We start from the raw sequence: 22,489 nt of genomic DNA, 5'->3' as shown, positions 1-22,489 counted from the left end.
GGTTAACTCAACTTTTTTTTTAGTTCAATTTTATTTTAAATTTTATTCTTCGGTATTGATTGAGAATTAAATTTAATATTTATTTATTTTTAATTACTTTGATACCAAAATCTCATGACCTGAGTAATGGATTTAACAAGTTAATCTAATTTAATCCAAATCAATCTAGTTGTAATTTCAACATTTTAAAAAAATTATTTTAATTTTTTTTAGTCAAATTATATTTTTATCGATTATTCAAGTTGTTTTTCAAACTATCAAGTTGACATGACATATTAAATCAATTCTTGTATAGTTAAAAAAAACTTTTAAAAAACACATTAACACCTCAATATTTTTTATTACATAAAAAAAAAAAATCCAATCCGACTCGACCTGCAGTCAATGATCTAGCAACAAACTGTTTAGAGTTCATCTCTAATAGTGTGGTGAGATCGGAGTTTTTTTGGGACACAAATTATGAACCAACAAACCTCAAAAATCATTTTGAACAAAATTTTGTTTAAAGAAGAAGAAGAAGAAGAAGAAGAAGATAAATTACCGTATTACTTATTTTGATTGAAAACTAATCCTAACATTAAAATGATTTCACTGGCTGGTCATTAGGTCTAGCATGAATCCAAATGAATCAATCAACAGCTAAAGATTCATGCTTTCGGAGGGCTACTAAAAAAAAAAAAAAACCATCAGAAATTCACCTGGTTGTTGCCATGACATTTTGAACTAGTAGATCTATTTGAATGAGTACTATAAACGTATTTACTAGGAGATTATAACCAGTTCGAAGCTGTACCCAAGAGGTATGCCTCATCACATAACCAAGACTCTGCAATTGTGTAACATGCAGCATCTTCATCTACCATCGCTGTGGCTTCGAAAGAGATGGAAGGCCACACCACCAAAAACGATTTATCTTACAAAAAATAATCTGAACCTAGTGTAGTAGGCTTGGAAAGAGAGAGAAGGGCTAGCATGGAACACCAAAAATGATTTATCTTACAGTAAACTATCTTTAATCTAGTGTGTGGTTTCTACAACGAACTAAAAAACATACTGAACGAACTGATCCTATCTTGCTCACAGCATTTTTTTTCCTCCAGTAATTCCTGTGGCATTATAGTTACAAAGAAGGAAAACTGCACACCTATAACCAATGCTTTACACTACTTTGAACAAATTTACACGGCAAAGCAGTCTCACCTGAGGAAACAGCCTGATGCAAAAGGTGAAGCCTCTTCCCCTGACCCTGTCAACAAGACAGAGAAACCAGGATATATAATTCTTTCCAGACGCATCAGTTTCTTTGAATTCATGAACTAGATTCGTGAGCCCAAAAGGCATCTGGATCTGGGCAGAACAAAGAAATGTCTTGGATTTCTAGATTAGCAATGTGCCAATCTACTAAACGAGCTTGTACTGACTTGAACAGCAGAAGGATAGTTGACAACAGCCACCATTTATTGTCCTCCCTGTCAGCAAACATGACCAAAGCTTTTTCAGATACTTGATAAAACATAACACCAAAAAAATCTCAAACAAACAAAAATAAAGAATGAAGCTAAATTAACCAGAATTCCAACCAGCTGGCTAATGATCACAGTAGTTGCTACTGTGATCATTAGCGGTGCAAGAGCCAGGCCAAAGTTCCTGGAAAATTACTGTGTTGAAGGCAATACAGCATAGGATGAATTAATCTCTTTGGCCTAAGTTAATAGATTAAATCACCTTTCAGACATATCCGCGACTAAGTTAACAGATCAAGTCATATGATTCTGACTAATTTTACTATATCTCACATCTGTTGTCTCCATTCAACATCTAAAACATAAGCAAAGAAAACCACCTACAGAGTCTTTTCACAGAGTTCAGAGAACAGGAACTAGAAGAATTTGAATAAAATATAAATGTGGCTGTCATTGGGTTTTGAGCACAACTGATGCAATTTTCTTTCTGCAAGGGCCAATCAGGGATAAATGTCAACCAATCTGATCTTTGTGTGGCCTTTCTTCGAATCCAACAAATAGAGAAACTAAGTGGCAGATTATTAAAAATTCCAAATGCAACAAGTACATAATTTCTATCATTTAATATGTCTATGAAACATCAAAACACGAAACTAATATCTAGGCAAGCAATGAAGAAAAAGGCTCAACAAATGAAACCAGTTAATTTACACCTTTAATCCAATACAACCATTTAACAAGACAGGAAAACTTTCAGTAATCTACAGTAAAACTTACTAAGAGGGGTATGCATATTACATATATCACATATGCTGTGTAAGGGTGAAAGACTAATTAACAAATCAGAATCCCTTGGTGCACAAAAAACATGAATTGAACTTAGAAGTACTATTAACTATATAGTTGTCATTGAACTTCATATTGAGAAAATGAATTATTAGAGACTGGCACAAGTGCAATATATTGCGTTGACATGCAGTGTATTACTGCGCATTATTTGACAGTTGTTATTTTTCATCTTACAGTCCAATCATTTGTTTAAGGACAGATTAGATATAAAACCTCACCTTCTAATGTTCCATGTGTTTTCCTCATCAGGTGGTCGGAGAGAAGAAAATCCATAATGAAAAATACCACAAGTGAAAGCTACAGCCTGCAGAAAGCAACAAAAGGGTTATAGTTTATTAAGTCAACTAAAAGAGAGTAACTCAAGTAAGATTCATGAAGGGTGTTGAGTTTTTGTTGCCCTGAGTCTACAATTTAAGTTGTATGCATTAAGGGATGGGAGGTTTCTGCCAAAATTTGTGGCCTTAAAAAACTGTATCAATGAAGGTAAACTAGGCTAAAAAGAGAACTTGTTTGGAAAGCCAAAGCTCTTAAGAAGCTTTGTAATTGCAAATAGTGATTAGCAAGTAGTTCGGGAGAAAAGTACAGCACTTTTAGTATACCTTGCCAAACAAAAAAAAAAACTCTGACCTTTGTTTATTTCATGATCTTATGACGGGGAAGATTATTGGTAGAGGACGTGAATCTGGTGGTCTTTATGTGCTTGAAACTACTATCCCAAAAATACCAAATCCGAAAGTGCCAAAACTTGTTGCTTGTTCCAGTACTATGACACCTCTCCAACTTCACTATCGGTTAGGGCATCCTTCGTTACCCATTTTAAAAAAATTGTTTCCTCATTTCCAAAAGTTATCTCATTTAAATTGTGAGTCTTGTCAATTTGCCAAACATCATCGCTCTTCATATGTACCAAGAGTTAATAAACGGGCTGCGTCCCCCTTTGAGTTAATACATTCTGATGTTTGGGGTCCTTGTCCAGTACTTTCTAAGTCTGGATTTCGATATTTTGTCACTTTTATTGATGACTATTCTCGTGTCACTTGGTTATATTTAATGAGAAACAGGTTAGAATTACTCTCTATATTTAGTGCCTTTTGTGCTGAAATAAAAACTCAATTTAATGTTTCTGTGCGCATTTTACGAAGTGATAATGCAAAAGAGTATTTTTCCAAGCCTTTCAATTCCTATATGTCACAAAATGGAATTCTTCATCAGTCTTCATGTGTTGACACCCCACCTCAAAATGGTGTTGCAGAACGTAAAAATAGACATTTACTAGAAGTTGCTAGAGCCCTCCTTTTTCAAATGAATGTCCCTAAACAGTTTTGGGCAGATGCAGTTTCGACTGCTTGTTTTTTAATTAATCGTATGCCCTCATCTGTTTTGGCTGGTGCTACTCCTCATTCTATTTTGTTTCCTTCTCATTCCTTATTTCCAGTTGAACCACGCATTTTTGGTTGTACTTGTTTTATTCGTGATGTTCGGCCTGACATGTCTAAACTAGATCCTAAGTCTCTGAAGTGTCTTTTTAGGGTATTCTCGTCTACAGAAAGGGTATCGATGTTACTCTCCTGAGTTGGGTCGTTATTTGGTGTCTTCTGATATTTCATTTTTTGAAACCACTCCATTCTTTCCCATGTCGAAAATTTATAATTGTGAGGGGGAGAATGATGATATTCTAGTGTATAATATGATCACTACTATTAACCATGCTTCCTCAAATGACCCAGTTCCCATAAAACCAGTCATCACCCAAGTGTATTCTCGACGTCCTCCACCAGACAACTCACGTCCTCCACCAGCTCCTACGTCTACAGATCCTAGTCTCGATCTTCCTATTGCTGTTCGTAAAGGTAAAAGACAATGTACTCATCCTATCTCATCGTTTGCTTCTTATATACATTTGTCTCCTTCTTTGCGTTGCTTTATTGCTTCTTTAGACTCTGTATTTGTTCCCAAAACTTTAGTTGAGGCTTTGTCTCATCCTGGTTGGCGAGCTGCTATGGAAGAAGAGATGAGAGCTTTAGACGATAATGGCACTTGGGAACTCGTAGACTTACCAGCAAGAAAACAAACTATTGGTTGTAAATGGGTGTATGTTGTCAAGGTCAATCCTGATGGGTCTGTGGCTCGTCTTAAATCCCGTCTTGTTGCCAAAGGATATGCTCAAACATATGGAGTAGATTATTCTGATACCTTCTCTCCAGTGGCTAAACTTGCATCTGTTCGTTTATTTATGTCTATTGCTGCTACTAATGATTGGCCTTTACACCAGTTAGATATCAAGAATGCATTTCTTCACGGTGATCTGAAGGAAGAAGTGTATATGGAGCAACCACCTGGGTTTGTTGCTCAGGGGGAGTCTAGTAAGGTTTGTCGACTTCGAAAGTCCTTGTATGGGCTAAAACAAGTCCACGTGCTTGGTTTGGGCGATTCAGTGAGGTTATTCAAGAATTTGGTATGAAGAAGAGTAAGTGTGATCATTCGGTATTCTACCAACAATCTAAAGTTGGCCTTATCTTGTTGGTTGTGTATGTTGACGATATTGTTATCACTGGTAGTGACAGTAAAGGCATCTCAGCTCTTAAGTCTTTTCTTCAAGCAAAATTCCAAACTAAAGATTTGGGGATGCTAAGGTATTTTTTAGGTATTGAAGTTACAAAGTGTAAGAAGGGTATCTTTCTATCTCAAAGAAAGTATATTCTTGATCTTTTGACAGAAACTGGAAAGTTGGGTGCCAAACCTTGTAGTGCACCAATGGTCACCAACACACAACTTACAACAGAAGATGGTGAGCCGTTTGTAGATCCTGAGATGTATCGTCGATTAGTTGGCAAGTTAAATTATCTAACGGTGACTCGTCCTGACATTGCATATCCTGTTAGCATTGTGAGCCAGTTCATGGCTTCCCCACGAACCACCCATTGGGCAGCCTTGGAACAGATTTTGTGTTATCTTAAAGGAGCTCCAGGGCATGGTATATGGTATAGAAATCATGGTCATACTCATATTGAATGTTTCTCAGATGCAGATTGGGCAGGTTCTAAAATTAAGATCTACTACAGGTTATTGTGTTTTTGTTGGGGGAAACTTGGTGTCATGGAAAAGTAAGAAGCAAAATGTAGTCTCTCGTTCCAGTGCTGAATCAGAATATAGAGCCATGGCACAATCCACGTGTGAACTTATATGGATACAACAATTGCTCAATGAGATTGGTCTTGGTAGTTCACTACCTATGAAGTTATGGTGTGACAATCAAGCTGCTCTTCACATTGCATCAAATCCAGTTTTTCATGAAAGGACTAAGCATATTGAAATTGATTGTCACTTAATCCGTGAGAAAATTCAGCAAAATTTGATCTCTACTAGTCATGTCAAAACTACAGAGCAGTTGGGGTGATATCTTCACTAAAGCTTTGAGTGGTCCTAGGATTGAATATATCTGTAACAAGCTGGGCAATGATTAACATATATGCTCCAGCTTGAGGGGGAGTGTTGTAAATATAGTAAATCAATTATAGGATTGATTATTGTTCTAAATAGAGTAAGTCAACTATAGGGCTGTCAGTTATAGGGCTGATTGCAGGGCTGATTTATATGCATTCAATTATAGCTTGATTCTAGGGATTTAGATTAATCCTAGACCTGTATATATACATACTGTACTCATGCATCAAGAATAAGAGAAATATCATTTTCATACTTTAACAATTCTACACTTACAATGTTAGACAGGGAGGTTGCATTCCATAATGCATATACACGAGCATGTGAGGCTCTTCTAGGTTCTCTGCTGAATAAGGCATTCAAGCCTGCAGGGAATGGAGAAAGCAAGGATAGAGGAAGAACAAGCAGAACAGCAAGGAAAGCACCAAGAGAGATCCAATAGAACTGAAGCAATGTGAGAAGTGTGACAGAAAGATCTGCCAAAAGCATGATAGTAATGAAAAGCTGAAGAGCATCCTGAAACAACAAAAAGTAAAAGAATTCGGTAAAAAAAAAAAGCAAGAGAGAGGTGCTAAAAAAAAGGAAGTGAGAGGTGCTAAATGTATAGCCATCCAGTACCTGACGGCCAACAGGCCTAGTGTTATGCAATAAGAGAGAGAGCGGAGAGAGAAAGTCCCTTTTAAAATCCAGAGATTTCAAGGTAGCTTCATTCAGAAGACCTCCATTAATTCCCCCAGTCATCCTTTTGCGAGATAAAGATTGACTCAAGTATGGCCGCTCTTGCTGCAGCTGCTTAAGACTTCTGCTTGCACATGAGGCACTGTTCCTGTAATTTGAATGATGGCCGACTCTATAAGATGATAATATTTCAGGCTACTAACATATGATGACTCAAGAAGCAAGAAAAAAAGCTATTTGGTTCATGTATCATTACTACCACATTTTTCCATGCTATTTGAACAATGAAAAGTCATTGCAACAAGATGTTTGGATCACTCCATAAAAGCACTATATTGTGCAAGTTGCTTTGGATACAAGATTTTGTCTTACAAACACAATTTCTTCTCCATCTAAAAGCATATTCCTATTCTCTCTCCAGTTAAAGACATTAAATAAAATGGTTCAAGAGAACTAATGAAATATGACCATTTTACAACTTACCAATCAATATTATTCTATCACCTGTTGTCTGTCTCTGCCACTTCCCAACAGGTCTAACTTAGATTAGAACATGACACTAGCACATTATAGATTATAACTCTCAAAATTACCTTGTTGGTTCACCATTGCCTTTATCTACCCAGTCAGACTGGTGAATAGAATGGAGAGAATAATCACCAACCATTACTAAGACACCTAACTGATAGTAACCAGAAGCAGTTGCTTGGAACCATCCCAGCTCCATCTTAACTCCATGGAACTCAAGCTGGGGGTTTCCATGACTGCATATCCAATCAATGACAGGAAGTAGAGCAGAGCGGATAGATCCATGCCTCACAATCCTCAATTGGGCATTTAAACCAGCCACCAAATGATTCCAGACGGTTGCTGGGACATGCTGCAATGATGTATTTCTGCATGTCAGAAGAACATTGGAGAAGGATAACATGATACTTAAAATCTTAATTTATGTCAAAAGTCATACCTGACCAAGAAGATTGGTCAATAATGTGTCACTATGTAGATTATAAGGTGACATATAGCTCCCATCACCTCCAAATATTATGCACATGGGAAATCTCTTTTGTATTATAGACACTATATCTAAACGCTTCTCGTCACCACCAAGGAAAAAGTCAATGTAAGCAACCATTAAGTCTGGTGTCGCTCCAACCTGCATCAGTTGCCACTCATGTAAAGACAAAATGAAAAAATAGATACTCTTCAACTTAAAAAGAAAATGCAAATAGAAACTGTTTGAAAAGAAAATTCAGCAAAAAACTAAACTGTACAAGCACTCCTTGAACTATAGGCCATTTTGATTGACATCCCTGTATTAATTTTGTTCTAATTGACACCCCTTCTGGTATATTCCGTCCAATTTAGCCATTAAATATCACATGCAAGTCACCAAAAAGTCATAAAACTATCAAGGGTTAATTTCTTAATGATAACCTTATTATATTGTAAATAATGTTTTTATCACAAGATTAGCAAATGTTAATTTTTTTAGTGTTTTTGACCAATTATCTATGATATTTTGATATTTTACTACGAAAAGTGTGCAACTCACATGCTAGTTAATGGAAAAATAGAAGGAATTTAATGGAAGGGGTGTCAATAAAAACACCCTATAGTTTTGGGGTTGAAATCAAAACAAAAATAACTCAGGGAGTGTCAATCAAAACGACCTATAGTTCAGGGGATGTTGATGTTTGTGCGGATTAGCCACAACAAAAGAACCAATATTTAACATCCTAATTTGTAAAGGTGCAGGATGACTCAAATTTGTAAAGGTGTAGAATGGGCAGACCAGCCAGTGGATAGTAAGAGCATGGCACATCAACAAATTGCTTGGGCTAGGCTAAGGTTTTATAGCACACGAACCAGCATGACACAAACCATGATGGGCTTGTGCTGGTACAGCATGCGACTAGCATGATCGACCCAAATTGGCCATGCTACAGCATAATAACATACTTATCAAAACATAATCCACTTATTTCCATGCAATTAGAGACAAATGTACAGCTTATTTGTTTAAATTTTTTTATTAGCTCACAATTCTTGAGTTATTTAACCATTAGTAACCTAGATGCACATATAATGTCAATAATATATGATGTAGTTAGGTTACTTGTAATTTTTATATTTATTTCCTTCCATTTAATTAGAAAAAATAACCAATAGCTGATAAAATATCATAAAAAAAAATTTAAAACGGGCTGACACAACAGAGCAATTGCTCATGGGTTAGGGCTAGCAACAGTTTGTTATAAAAAAATTAGGAGAGAAGGTAGGAATAAACTCTTACTTATATTATGTTATTCTCAAATGAGAGGAAATCTCTATGGACTTGACTTAAATTACAACTCTTTCAATACATGTATTTATACTAGTATGATAATTTTGGATACTTGATCAGATAACCACATCATTAATAGTTAAAAGGAAACTTTGAATTTAAACTTCAAAATTAATTCCAACACTTCCCTAATTTTGAAAATCCTATGAAACCTGCAAATATGTTAGGGAAGCTTGCAAATTGCAAAATAGTTTCTTCTTCTTTAACCATTTCCCTTGGCATTCATCCCTGAAGTTCTTGGATCTTTGTTTTCGTCATTCTTTATCATCATGACTAGCTAAAGGCATCTCATTGTCATCTCTTTAATCTTCTTTTCTTTAGCAACAATATTTACTTGAACATAACTCTTCTAAGCTATTTTTCTTGTCTGGTGGTTGCTGTCGCATTCTTCGACATGGCTCTTTGGCCATATCCCTTTTTTTTTAAGAGCTCTTTTCTTTTCTTCATGTGTGATTCTTATTGTACTACATCATCTCTTGCACATGGACTTATCTGCTTGCACTTAGCATCTCTTGACTTCTGATATCATTCTCTTAATGCAAGGTCCTAATTTTCTTGTTGGACTCTATCATCTTGCACCTAAATTATTTTTTTCTTTTTTGGATGTTGATTGTTCATCCACTCACTCGAGATTTCTCTCTTCTACACATGCTATAATCCCTTAAATGCTATATCAGACCAAACTAAATATGATACCATGTTAGAAAAAATTAGGGGAGAAGGTATGGACCTAGATTACTATTCTTTCAATACATGTATTTATACAGTTTAAGGATAATTCTAGACACTTAATGACAACCACATCATTAATAAATGCACCTAGAAGAACTAAAAATGACACTTTCAATTTAGACTTCAAAATTAATTCCAACACATTTATCATGCGTGAACATTTCTTTATGAGTGTTGGAACACAACATTTGCTCCTAAATACATTTATTTATTTTGTTGAATACATTGTGAGCTTCAAAAGATAAGAAAAACATCATTGCATGCATGAACATTTCTTGGAGATTTCCAAGTTCCAACCACCATCAAGACAGTAATAAAGTTAAGGGGGTGGGTGCTAGTATCATGTCAGAAACAAGAAGTTACTGTCACTGTTAGCTTGAAGTATTGACACCTTAAAAAAAGTGAAGTTCTGTAAATGAAACAACTGAAAAGTTAAGAAAACAAGTCAAACCTTCATCCCCTTGTACAGGGCTCGAGATCGACAAGAGCGAAGACACAAGTGGTCATATTCAGACTTAACATATTCCTGAAGTCGATGAATTTTATTTCTCTGCCGCCACTGTTTCCAGGACCATGCGCAAGGATAGGCAAGCACGGAAAGTATGCTGTGGACCGACCCTTCCCACCAATCATATGCGGCAACAGAATTTATATCATCAATAAACCTGTTAAAAGCATCTTCATACCTGCATGCAGATCAAAAAAGGTTTTCCCTTTATAAATAATAATTAATAAATATAGAATAAGATGGAAACAGTGGAGGCTCATACAATCTGTGCTTTCACTTCCAGGGCTAGCAAAGTGTGTCCAGGTATGTATTGGAACAGTTCACAAAGGAGCATGTCTTAGAGCAAGAATAAGTTCAATGGAATAAAATTATACAGGACAGAAATGGAAAAACAAGCACAGGATAAGAAAAGCTTCACAGTTTACTATATCTTGTCAGCATCAAGAAGTGGATTGAGTCTACTGGGGTCAAGAATTTTGATTGAAAAAATAGAAGGTAATCAACGAATATTATTTGAGGAATAAAAAATTAACCCCAAACATTAAATTAAAAAAATATTCAATTATATCCTTTGGTGTCATTGAAAATCCAGTTTACTTACACAATCTCAATAATTGCATTGGGGAGAAAGTATGGAAGATGCCAGGGTTCCCTAAAAGTATTGGGGCCCATAAAGTACATTCTATAGACATGGCTCTGACTTTCTTCAGCTCTAGTTCCTCGCACCTAGGTTTAAAAATACAATCAAATGTGAAATTGTCAAAGTGCTGTATTGTATCTTGACCCATTTATAGCTGCAGCATATATATTTGAAGGCAGTTTGCTATCAAAGTACCTCTGATAGGGAAAGTAGATGTGGAAAGTGGTGATGACTCTGGTGCTCAACTGAACTTGCATCATAACATTTACCTGATCCTACTAATTTGATTCTCGCTGTACTCAACAATAGAGCTAGAAGCACCAAAAGGACAGACAGGATGAGGGCAAAAGGCCAAGGGCCTCCAAATGTATACACCAGCTCCTCAAGAGGAGTGTAGCAATTTGGCATCCTGTACTTGTCAGATATGCATTTATAGGGACAAGATGGCTGACTAACCCCCCCTGCAGTGGACCAGTGACTTAAATATCAGATCACATCAGTTAAAAAGGGTAGAGATAGAGAGAGTAATGTCAATCAGAAATACCTCGTACATGTATGAAATTTGCACGATTAGGAAGAAGATCAAGAGAGCAAGGAATGCAAAGACTTTCATCAGAGCCATCAACATCTTTGAAAGTACCAAGAGGGCATTCCTGTAGATAAGGTGTGTCATTTAATTATAGGAGACGAGTCAAGCAAACACTATGTGTGGGTGGGTGGGTGGGCAGGTGTGGGTGTGGGTGTGTGTTTATCATTTAAGAAATACAAATACTATCTTGCAAAAATGCAAATTACAATTGGATAGAGTGAAATGTAATCCTGTGACCAAGAATTCCCATCTATGTTTTCCGAAGTTGCTGATTAGACTAGGAAGTTTTTGGGAATTGAAAAATGAACTTCAAAGTACATCCGTTGCAATCTGTGCTCAATACATAAAGTTCTCAAAAAAAATCTCATATATCCACAATCTACCTAGCCCATTTTTTCCACTATGTTAATATTTTTGCATATTTAATTATTTATATGTCAACCATTTTAGGTTAAGAAATTACTTTAGCATAATAATCAAACGATCAAAGCATGGATTACAACCAAGTTTATGGACATTATTTGGCTCTTCCTTGTCCTGGGATTAGGAATTCCAAATAGCATGAAGAAAAACATCTTAAAAGATTAAAAGCTAAAGAAAACCTAGTGCTGCTAGAAGACTAAATTATCAAAATCTGCTTAAAATATGCAGGAAATGAATAAATTGCTGACCTACCCTTGCCTATAAACTGCCCAGACTACATTAACTTCAAGAATGAAGCAACCAACAACCACATGAGGGCAGTGTAAGAACAAAAGGTACCTTGCAAAATGTACCATAGAGGCCCTTTGGGCACTTTTTCCCAGTGACGGTGCCTTCCTCCCCAAAAAGACCACCATTTTCTCCAGCTCCTCCACTGTGATATCATGAAGTAAACTTCTTATATTTCATATGCATCTCCAAATGATGTATTCCATTATTACAAAATAGCTTAGTTATGATATAACTAGTCTAATACATGTGGCATGAGAAGAGAGAAAAGGCAAAAGTGAAGCATTTTAGAATGTCCAGCCTTGATGAAAAGTCCACATAGTGCGCGTGTGTGCGCGTGCATGCGTGAGCTCTCATATCACATAACATGCCTCCTCTCTCGGTGAAGCATACCTGTTGTTAATTGAACCACTTATACTTGCAACTGGAACATATTCATCCCCGGTGTCTATCTTATACCAATGAAAATGAACTCTTCCACCCCCACCTCCCCCGCCACCAAGAGGGCTGCCATTGCCCCCGCGAACAGATAGAGATGATTTTTCTGCAAGCATAAGCTCCTGCAGGAAAAGAAGAACCGTCCCTCCAGAAGCTCCACCAAGTCCACCAATCAAAGAAGCATTACTATTTACTGACGCTTTATCAAAGCTTTGACCATCTACCATCAAAGATCCATAAAGATTGAGCCTTAACAGTGGCCACTGGATGGAGCCCATCACTGGCAAACATGAAGCACAAGTTAGGAAGCATGATCTGGGATTGATGTCAAACAGTATGCTGTTAAGTGGAGAAACTCAAAGCACACGGAAAAAAATCACAAATATTTGCAGATATGTAAAATACTGTTCAGAAATATTCAAGCATCACAGGTGAATATGTAAACATAAATAGTAACATAACGTGAAAATGAAAATTTTGTTGTTAAACTTGTGATTTATGAAAATATTACCAATCATTCCCCCTCCAATAACATTTCCATAGGACTGATTGGGACCTTGGGTTCCGCTTCCCAATTCACAAGGAAGATCAGCATTACCGTATTTATTACCGCCATTACTCACGATCCCGTTAAAACAACCTGAGCCCCCTCTTCCCCCATGCCCAGCACCACTACCAGCTCCTTTGGAATAGTTCCCTTTTCCAATACCATCATTGCAACCTGAAGACGAGCTCTGCGGATTAGAATTAAAAACATACAACTGGATGCTGGGGATACTCTCTAAAAAGAGCAGTTCAATTAGAACAACGATCGCCCATCAGCCATAAAAGAAATACAATAATACTATTAGACTCTCTACCTAACTCCGATGCAGTAATCAAGCCATCAGTATCAATAATGATAGTTCTTGCCCTGTGGATGTGGATAATACTCCCCTTTATAATGCCATTTACAAGGAGGCCTTCAACACGACAAATCTGCCAAATATTTAAAATTTAAAGATTCCACAAGTAAACACCAATAGAAACAGGAGCTGATACATCAGAAGAAGAGTTGAAGCCATTAAATAATTCCAAATTAAAAGACTGCACAGAAAAAGGACCGACAAACACTTCGACATCAAAACAAAAATGACAAACTTGGAGCACAAACTGCTTGAAGAAGTCTAAACTGGTAAAAAAACCAAAGTGTGCGGATTATAATGGCATTAGCTGTTCAGACATCAAAGAAAATTTTGAGTCCCTAAAACTACAAAAATTCCAAGAATGACATGCTGAAGATACTGTGGAACACGTGCCATGAACACATGCTTCAATTCATGCCGAAACAAGGAATATAAAGATGGTTAATGAAAGAATGGCAGTGCTTTAGCTAATATTGTGGCAGTACAAATCATTTCTACCCTGAAAGCATAAAAAACAGATGGTAGCCAAAGCTGCTCAATTTATCTATAATAGTAGCACAAATATGATGTTTCATGAGATTTCTAGCTGGTCTTCGTGTTGAAACATTAAAATATACTTGGATGACTCCACAAAACTGCAAGTTGCAAACTTAAGATGATGTTGCAGGAAAATGATGAGATAATATTTTAGGTTCTATGAATGGTGCTTTGGAGTAATATTTCAATATTCTCAACTTCTCTATTCTGTTCCTTTAATTCCTTAGTGCTATACATGCTTGAACATGAACAAGATTAGCCCCACACGAAGAGTCATTTTCTATCTGCCTGGGAACACAGACAATAACTAGTATATGAAATATTCATACTTTAAATTCAACTCTTACTTGAAGTGAAAACGACAGCGTGTAATTAACATGGCAATCATCTGGGGGAGTTATCAAATCTATTGGGCATGTATGACTCTCACAAAGGGATTTTGTAACCCTGCAGCAACAACAACATAAAAAAAGGTAACGATAAGGGAAATATTATGAAGCTTTAATTGTATTAATACAGCATATCCCAATACTTAAAATAGAAGTTCATACTCACACACTTCTGCTAGCATCATCATCCAACGGAGCTTGAAGTAAAGAACCAGGTCCAACCTGTATTTGGCATGGAGTCACTAGCAGTTATTGCCAAATGTACTCCAAGACCTTATGCCATAATGGGCATTAGCAATAACAGAATAATCACACAAATCTTAAAGAAATTACCACTCATATCTGGAAAAACAAATGATGTGATTATGAGATTAAAACTGTTTTCAGACATCATCAAGAAATGTCACCCAGTACCCATAATTTCTAGTGAATAAGATCCAAGGATAAAAGGAATTCACACATGATTATAGTCTAATTCAAACAAGGATAGAGTGCAGAAGCAAATAGAATAGATGACACTTTCATGCCATTTTTTAATTCAACACTGTAATGGAATTTCAGCTTCTAACAAAATTACAGAAAAAGATGAAGAAGAAAGAGTTGGTTGGAGAGGATAGTGTTTTTATGCCCTCCATTGTATCATCACAGTTTTCATTATGACTTGTTTGCATAGTAACCCAGATCCAAACCACACACATCTTTTTATCAACCTTGAATGTTTGTCCTAACATACTTCTTGGAGTGAAATATCAGCTGCCTGAATGATTCCTTGCAACCATCCCTTAGAACATTATACTGTTTCCAAATCCATGTTTTAGAGTTTACAAATCTGTGTTATAGAGTATACAAATCTGTGTGTCGCATGACTGCTGTATTAGGCTCATTACATGCTAAGAACAAGCCATTAATCTTTTGAAGCACTTGGAGTTTCAACAAGGTACAAGGTTACAATAGATTTTAAATAAAACACAACACTATAAATAACGAAGGATGAAACATATCCGTACGCTAATGGCTTACAGTTATGTTATAGAAAAGAGACAGGGAAAGTCGCTGGCCTCGAATTGTATCACCATGACCTGTCAACTTTAGTAGTCCCTGACCATATAACCCCAAATTTGCATTTGAGCCGAGGACAGAGCCTGCCTGCAAACACAAGCAAATAGCAGCCTCAGATTTTTGGTTGAAGACAAACATGATGTATGTTTAAAGCAAGTGTTAAGCTTTTAAAATGAGGTTAAAACCAGCGTACCCTTAGAACAATCAGATTCCTGACTTCAAGGACAGAAGCAGTAACAACAGTATTTCCACCTCCATCTATTTCAATTTTGGAATTCCACATGAGTAGCATTTTGATAGCAACTCTAAATGCACCAAAAACCTTCATTTTTGAGAGTGGAAAGTTTTAGCTCCTCAAATAGAGAATACAGGATATATCTATGCAATGTTTGAAGCAATGAAACTCAAAAAAATCTGAAAAGAAAAAAGACTTCAAAATATGCTAAATATGGCTGCAAAAACTGGCATATAAAGGAATTTGAAAACCTTTTAAATTCGATTTCTTTTCTTTTTTTCTCCTTTTTCCATCAAGGAGATACCTTTTTCTATTACTTGCATTCACTCTTATTTATTCTTAATGAAAATATCTAGTAAATATGACTGCAATAAACCAGTAGAAATAAGCTGGCCGGACTTAAACCTTTTTTCAATTAATTAGAGAAATTACTATGTACAATGTGATGATATTTTGTTTTGATGAGATAAGTTCATTGAAAAAGGTCGGGAATACGATAGCACAAGACATCCTCCAAAGTAACACAAAAAAGCTCCCCGGTCCCATGTTCAAACATCAATGGTATGAATAGGATGTAAGCTGAACTGGCACTCATTAAAGCCCTTGCAAAATTAAATCTCATTCTTTCTTCACTTTATTGATAATCTATCCAGTGCAAATTGCAACATGGCTTCGGTACTTGTTTTTCTCAGTGACTGGGAGGGGGTGATGCTCCTTCCTCTAAACCTTCCCTCATTCCAGTCCTCACAACACATGCATCTTTCAAGAAATTGGAAGAGGGATGTGTTTGGAAGAAAGAAAAACAACCAAACCAGAAACCAGTTCCTTCTACACCTCATTTCTCTTTCTAGTAAAAATCTAAATATTAATCTTAGTATTTTACAGATATGTTATCTACATATGCATTATGCATGTGTATATCTGTTTGTGTAACTTAAGTTGGATTTTTCCCCATTAAAGGTTTTGTATAACATTATGAATGATTTCAAGATAGACACGTGCATATTGATTCAGGCTATACAGAAATGAAACATGAATATTGTTCAACAAAGATACCTTTATGATAGAATCGCTCATCAAAAGTTCTTCTGCTACAAGCTCAAATTCTGATACTGGAAATTCAGACAATCCAAAGACAATGCTGCCTCCACGATATAAACTAATCTGACCTCTAACCTATGCATTCAAGGAGTTGGAAACAATGTTAAAAGTATTAAGGCTTCAGAATGTGTGAAATTCATCATGCAGCGAAGAACAGTAGCATTTTATGAAAAACAGTGGTGACAAAGAAGACCGAGTTTCTTCACAGATTCCACTGGAAGACAAAGAATAACCACTTAAGTAGTAGTAGAAACAACAGCTTCCATGACTATGGCAGAATAATGGTCCAAGAATCTTACAACCACTACCAACAGGAAAATATACATTCAAGTTTGTCAGTTGAAGTTCAAGAAGAAAGTGTCTACTAGAGAGAAGTTCATCAAATTTCCTAGGTGAAGATGTCTCATGAACCTAGATCACTCTCTAAACAAAATTATATTACAGATTTATATAAATCACCTTCTTCATTAACTCAAGCTTCAAATATCACAAATGACACAGGCTCAAACAACCAAGGTTTCTAAGGAAAACCTACTGTGCTAGTTCAGTTAACAACCTTCACAGTCTACAACAGAAATAACATATGTTAAGTAGGTGTCATGTAAAACCAATTTATGATCTTGAATAATCATAAAAAATTAATTTCAGAAGTAGTAATGTCAAGGTGGATTATAACATTTGATGGCATGTAATGTCAAGGTGGAAATGCGCCATCACAAATGCATCATTTCTCAGCACATGTGACAAGTCAGAAATTGGGTTGCAGACAACTAATAAAGCATTTCCATTTCCATATTATCTGTTTAAGAAGAAACATGTCATGAATTACTAGGAGGAACGACCTACAAAGCACCAGCATATCTAAGAGTAAAAGCACACAGGCTCAATTGAGAGAAATCACATGCGTTCTTGAGGAAATGTAAGCTTTGGGAGACAATGTATATGAATTATAGGTGCTAAAACTTGTTCTTGGCATATGCAGAGAGCACAAACAAGCGACCACTTCAACAAAATAGTAACATATATGTATGAAGAGAAACCATTAGACAACCTGAACCCTGCTCCAAACCAGTGGAACCAAAACTTTTGCATAATTCTCCACAAAAACATTTGACCACAGGGTCATAGTAGGAAAATCAAGCAAAGGGGTTTCTGTTTCTGTCATCACATAGTCATTGCTCACTCTTAAACTGAGTAAATCTGCATTAAAGAAGGTACCAGCTGCTCCAGCATTCCCAGGACAGCCAATACTCAAACCACCTGCCACAAGAAAACATAAGAATTATCTCAATAGAAATCATGGAAATTTTCATCTTCTTGCAAGAAATCCATACATGATGGTAAGTAAGAAAACATGTTAGCTGGTGCTCATGATGAAGATGGAGAAAAACATGTTTATGACTTCCAAAAGATTAAACAAATGGAAAAAAATAAAAAGTTAATGACTGCATAAGAAACTAGAAATACTAGTTAGGAAATGAGATATGGAATATGGTGAATTCAGCCCATAGCCAACAGAAAACATGTTCTTGTAATACGCCAACTTTATTGATTTCACATGTACCCTATTGCACATGTATAGATCAGCTTTGCACCTCTTTATGAAATTAAAAAAAAAAAATTCCATCAAAGATTTTGGGTTCAAGACTGGTAAGTGAATGGATTGATCTCATCAAAAGGAACTTCCAGTGTGCACTACTAAGATTTATTTAGCAAGTGGAGCCTCTTGCACATGAATGAAATATTACAAGTTAACTAAAGTTGCTTCTACTACTACATACAGATGTTTGATCAGAACAAACCATGCACAGTAACTTTCACATCTTCCTGTATGCTATAACAATCCAAAGAAACTCTTCCACCGCCACCTCCACCCCATCCTCTTCCACCTGCTGCACTAATAGTTCCATATCCCTTCCTGTGCAATCAAAACACGGTGCAAGAAGTTGCATAAACAAATGAACCAAAAAAAACAGCAGCACAAAAATTTGAAAATCTCTTTCCTAATCCTGATATGATAAGCAATGTATCAAATATAAATCTCAACAGTATACTACTTTGAAAATCTCTTTCCTAATTCTGATATGTTAAGCAATGTATCAAATATAAATCTCAACAGTATACAACCCCCCCAAACGGCCAAAAAAAAAGGGAAATTCCAGTATTAAAATCTCACCATTCAGCTTCCGAAACCTCTTAAGGAATAGAAAATGTCAAATAATTTGAAAACAGTACGAGAAGCATAAAATTTTTTCTATCTTTCCATTTCTTCAACCAAAAAGTATAAATATAATAACCACAGCTAAGACAATAACACTGATTTAATTGTACAATAGAATAAATGATGCAGAATTTGAGCTGCTTATAGAATCTTTTCATTGTATTCACTGCCTTCACCTAAGGGGACAAGAAATGGCTATCAATTGATATAAACATAGTAAAGCCAACACAAAATGAGAAAAGTCAAAATATGATTGAAGATGCACTCTGATAAAATGTCACTGAACTAGACATCCAAATCAAAACTGCTGCAAGCTATGCAACATTGAAGGCAACATACTCCACAAAAGAATTTCTTGCTAGCTTAAGTGAGTTTTAAAAGTAGGATGAACCTCTTACACAGCATAGAGCAAGTGAAGATCCAGTCAAAAATGATGCATGGGAAATGTCAGATCTAGGATCTTTCCGATCACACTCCACCACTCTTTGTTTCAAAGCTTATAGCCAACAAAGTGTATGACTGGGGAGCAAAACCATGGAGGCTCCTAAAGATTTGTGCAAAGTAACAGACAATAAAAGAGAGATGATAAAGAAGGCAGGCCAAGCATTCAATTCCAATCAACCTTTAAGAGTAGATAGATTATTGTGAGCTTTTCAATTTCTCTATGCTGTACAAGAATGGGGTTCCCAGGTTCTGATCATAATAGACTATAAAAAGGGATACTCACACACTCAAAGAACGCTTCAAAGGCAGTGAGACTCATAGAATACATTAGACATGAATTGCTCAGTTACCGAATAAGTATGGAGCCTGGGATTTGCCATGTCTAAAGCAGTGTAGTTACTGATAGACATTGCTTGTCAACTTGTAGAGAATATAAAGAAACCTATTCAAAACTTGATCTTACTTCAACAAAGATATTTAAGGAGTTCATGCAAGAGCACCTATTGACAATGAAAAGCTAGTGACCCACACTAATGATGCCTATTTGTCCAACTAGCAGGAAACATGTCCACATACCACAGAACAAAAAAAAAAAGAAGAAGAAGCGTGGATTAGTCTATTCAGACAGTGAATACTCACAGCTTCACAGCATGCACAAATATGCTTCCACCAGACCCACCTCCCCCATTCAGCCCCCCATCCCCACCTTCTGCAGCGACAGATCCATTCAAGTATAATATTTCCTTCACTTGAAGCTTGACACGCCCCCCACCATTCCCTCCACATTTATTCTGAGACGATGTGCCACCACCCTTACTACCATAGCTCCATGGCTCAGCCAAGGTTGACCAAGCATAAACATCACCACCCCAATTACTTGTTTTATTCCTTTTCAAACAGGAAGCACCTCGCCCACCGTGACCCCCACCACCTCCATCATCCCCAACTGGTGTACCACTAGTTTGAGGCGGCGGTGATCCACCCAAGGCTGTTGTATTTATAGAAGAGTGACTATCCATGGTCAAGTTGGCAGCAGAAAAAACAACTGAACCAGCAATGATTGCTGCATGTTGACCAATGTTAACATTTCCAGTCATATTAACCGTCACCATGCATCCTTCTATTGGGCATACAATTGAAACATGTGGAATTATTTCTAAGTTTCCTGTTCCATAAATATAAAGATCAGAATTCAAATACAAATTTGAGTTCACCACGCAAGTGGTATTAAGCGATCCCACTCCTTCTAGTTCCTCGCAGGATACGGAACTGTTTAATGGGAGAGAAAATTTTAATGTTTTAACATAGCTAGAGGTGCCACTTCTAGAGTGATTGCTTGAAACTGATCCAGAACTATGTAACCCATTTCCTGACCAAATGCCCCCACCCTCATACTGCCCTGGCGCAAAAGAAATGGTGGACGCACAAAAAAACCCTAAAAGAATGCAACAAAAAAGTTGCCATTGCATTAGGAAAGGACACATTACCACCCACATGAACCAAGTACGTCTTGCCTGCACTTAAAACTTAGGTTCCTAAATATCAGTTGGTTCAGTGTGGTCATACACATGCGTAGTGCAGTCATTAATTCCCAACTCTTTGGAGATATAAGCGTTTCATAAAAATGCCACACCTTCAACCTGGTTGCAATGGATATTAACCTGTCAAGTAGACCAAGAGTTTATAAGAAGATTTGAAAACAACAAAATGGAATCAGCGGTCTATCTAACTAACCTAGAGGATTTAACTTCCAAATAACACGCTAAGGTGTGAGATTTGAGTTTTTCAATAGAACAATTCACAAATAAACTTTCCACGAAAAGAAACCAATGTAAAACAATATTTGACCACAAAAACAAGCGCAATAACTGTTATATGAAACAATATTTCTCCTCATTTTATGTAAGAATATTTCCAGTGTAAAAAACCAAGCATCCTTTTGACATGTTGAAAATCATAAATATCGGATCTTCCATCAGTAGCACTTCAGCATCAACAACAATATTTTCATTTTTTTTTCCACATTAATTTTCAACTGTCTAGACTGCCACAATTTGCTGCATGCTTAATCGTTTAGTTCTTGTTGGAAGAAATATTCTCATCCTAAATGTTCTCTATTTCGCACAGCAAGTCAATTTCACCCTTTAACAGCAATTCGACAAGCATAATGTGCTTTTGATGTTTTTTATACACAATTAATTCTGATGGCATTTCATAAATTCAAATACAGAATTTCCACTCAAAAGAGCACTAAAAACAAGCTGATCATCTGCAATTTATTCATTCAAGCAAATCAGATCGCAATTTCAAAATCCTATGCACACATAAACAGGTTTTAATAGCAAACATTCATGCTTATGAAGTTAATACTCGCATTTCTCACTTGGCTCGAAACAGAGCAAGTAAGATTCTACTTCTAAACACTAAAACGACAGCAGCGATCTGCCATTTCAATTCTCACTTCCAAAACTAAAAATCAAACATCAACGGACCAAAATTGTGCAAAAATCTCACTTAAAATATCAATTCAGTGAGTGTGAGCGAGGAGGTACCGTGTTTGGCGAGAGAAAAAGAAGCGGATAATTGTAGTGAATCTAAAGGAGCGATGCTTCGCTATTTTCGTAAATGGTTAGCTTTTTTCTTGCTTTAAACTGTTGTCTGTTTCTTTTGCTTTTGATTACGACTCCAATTAGAGTTTGTTTTTATTTAAATTGATTTGATGTTTTTCATCTTTTTTTTTCAACAAGCAGAGAGAGGAGGGGGGCCTACGAGTCCAAGCTTCGTTCATGCGTAGCTGGCCTGAACTCTCTCATGTTTATCGGCAGTTTGTAAATGTGTTTTAAACAGTGTTTTTTTATTTTATTTTTTTAAAATTATATTTTAAAATTATTTTGATATATTAATATTAAAATTTTAAATAATTATATTATTTTAATATATTTTTAAATAAAAACCAGTTGTTATCATATACTTAAACCTGCTTTTACATAAATTTTTATTTTTTTTTCAATATAAAGTAAGCGTTTTATCTCGGATGTACCTTTATTCTACATTGAATTAGCGAAGTTACCCTTGTAAACAACAAGTATCAGGATGCACTTGTGGCCCAGTGGTAGAGGCAAGGTTTCCTTTCCTCTATCACCTGGGTTCGAGCCTCAGTGTGCAAGTCTGTCACCTCTGCGGTGTTTTATCTGCCTAC

General features: G+C 36.2%; 1 protein-coding gene across 2 annotated transcripts; it reads right to left on the bottom strand.

Moving 5' to 3' along the window:
* Positions 1–968: 968 nt before the first annotated feature.
* LOC18094228 (uncharacterized) lies at positions 969–22,047 on the bottom strand. Of its 2 annotated transcripts, XM_024585854.2 has the most exons (23): positions 21,843–22,047; positions 19,930–20,951; positions 18,428–18,543; positions 17,677–17,885; positions 16,581–16,700; positions 15,483–15,611; positions 15,251–15,376; positions 14,397–14,452; positions 14,189–14,288; positions 13,260–13,377; positions 12,911–13,120; positions 12,355–12,679; positions 12,013–12,106; positions 11,206–11,314; positions 10,857–11,122; positions 10,623–10,747; positions 9,965–10,199; positions 7,402–7,590; positions 7,028–7,314; positions 6,375–6,582; positions 6,033–6,272; positions 2,531–2,616; positions 969–1,469 (listed from the first exon to the last, which is right to left on the bottom strand). In XM_024585854.2, the coding sequence occupies exons 2-23, from the start codon at positions 20,784–20,786 to the stop codon at positions 1,310–1,312; spliced, it is 4,365 nt and encodes a 1,454-aa protein (XP_024441622.2). In that variant the 5' UTR covers positions 20,787–20,951; positions 21,843–22,047; the 3' UTR covers positions 969–1,309. The 2 variants fall into 2 exon arrangements, with proteins under 2 accessions (XP_024441622.2, XP_052311183.1); XM_052455223.1 differs by lacking the exons at positions 19,930–20,951; positions 21,843–22,047 and adding an exon at positions 19,238–19,821.
* Positions 22,048–22,489: the final 442 nt, after the last annotated feature.

This window comes from Populus trichocarpa, chromosome 1 (genome assembly GCF_000002775.5).
Source record: "Populus trichocarpa isolate Nisqually-1 chromosome 1, P.trichocarpa_v4.1, whole genome shotgun sequence".
Classification (NCBI taxonomy): Eukaryota; Viridiplantae; Streptophyta; class Magnoliopsida; order Malpighiales; family Salicaceae; genus Populus; species Populus trichocarpa.
Note: the sequence above shows the minus strand (reverse complement) of the source record. Positions and strands in the feature narration are given on the sequence as shown.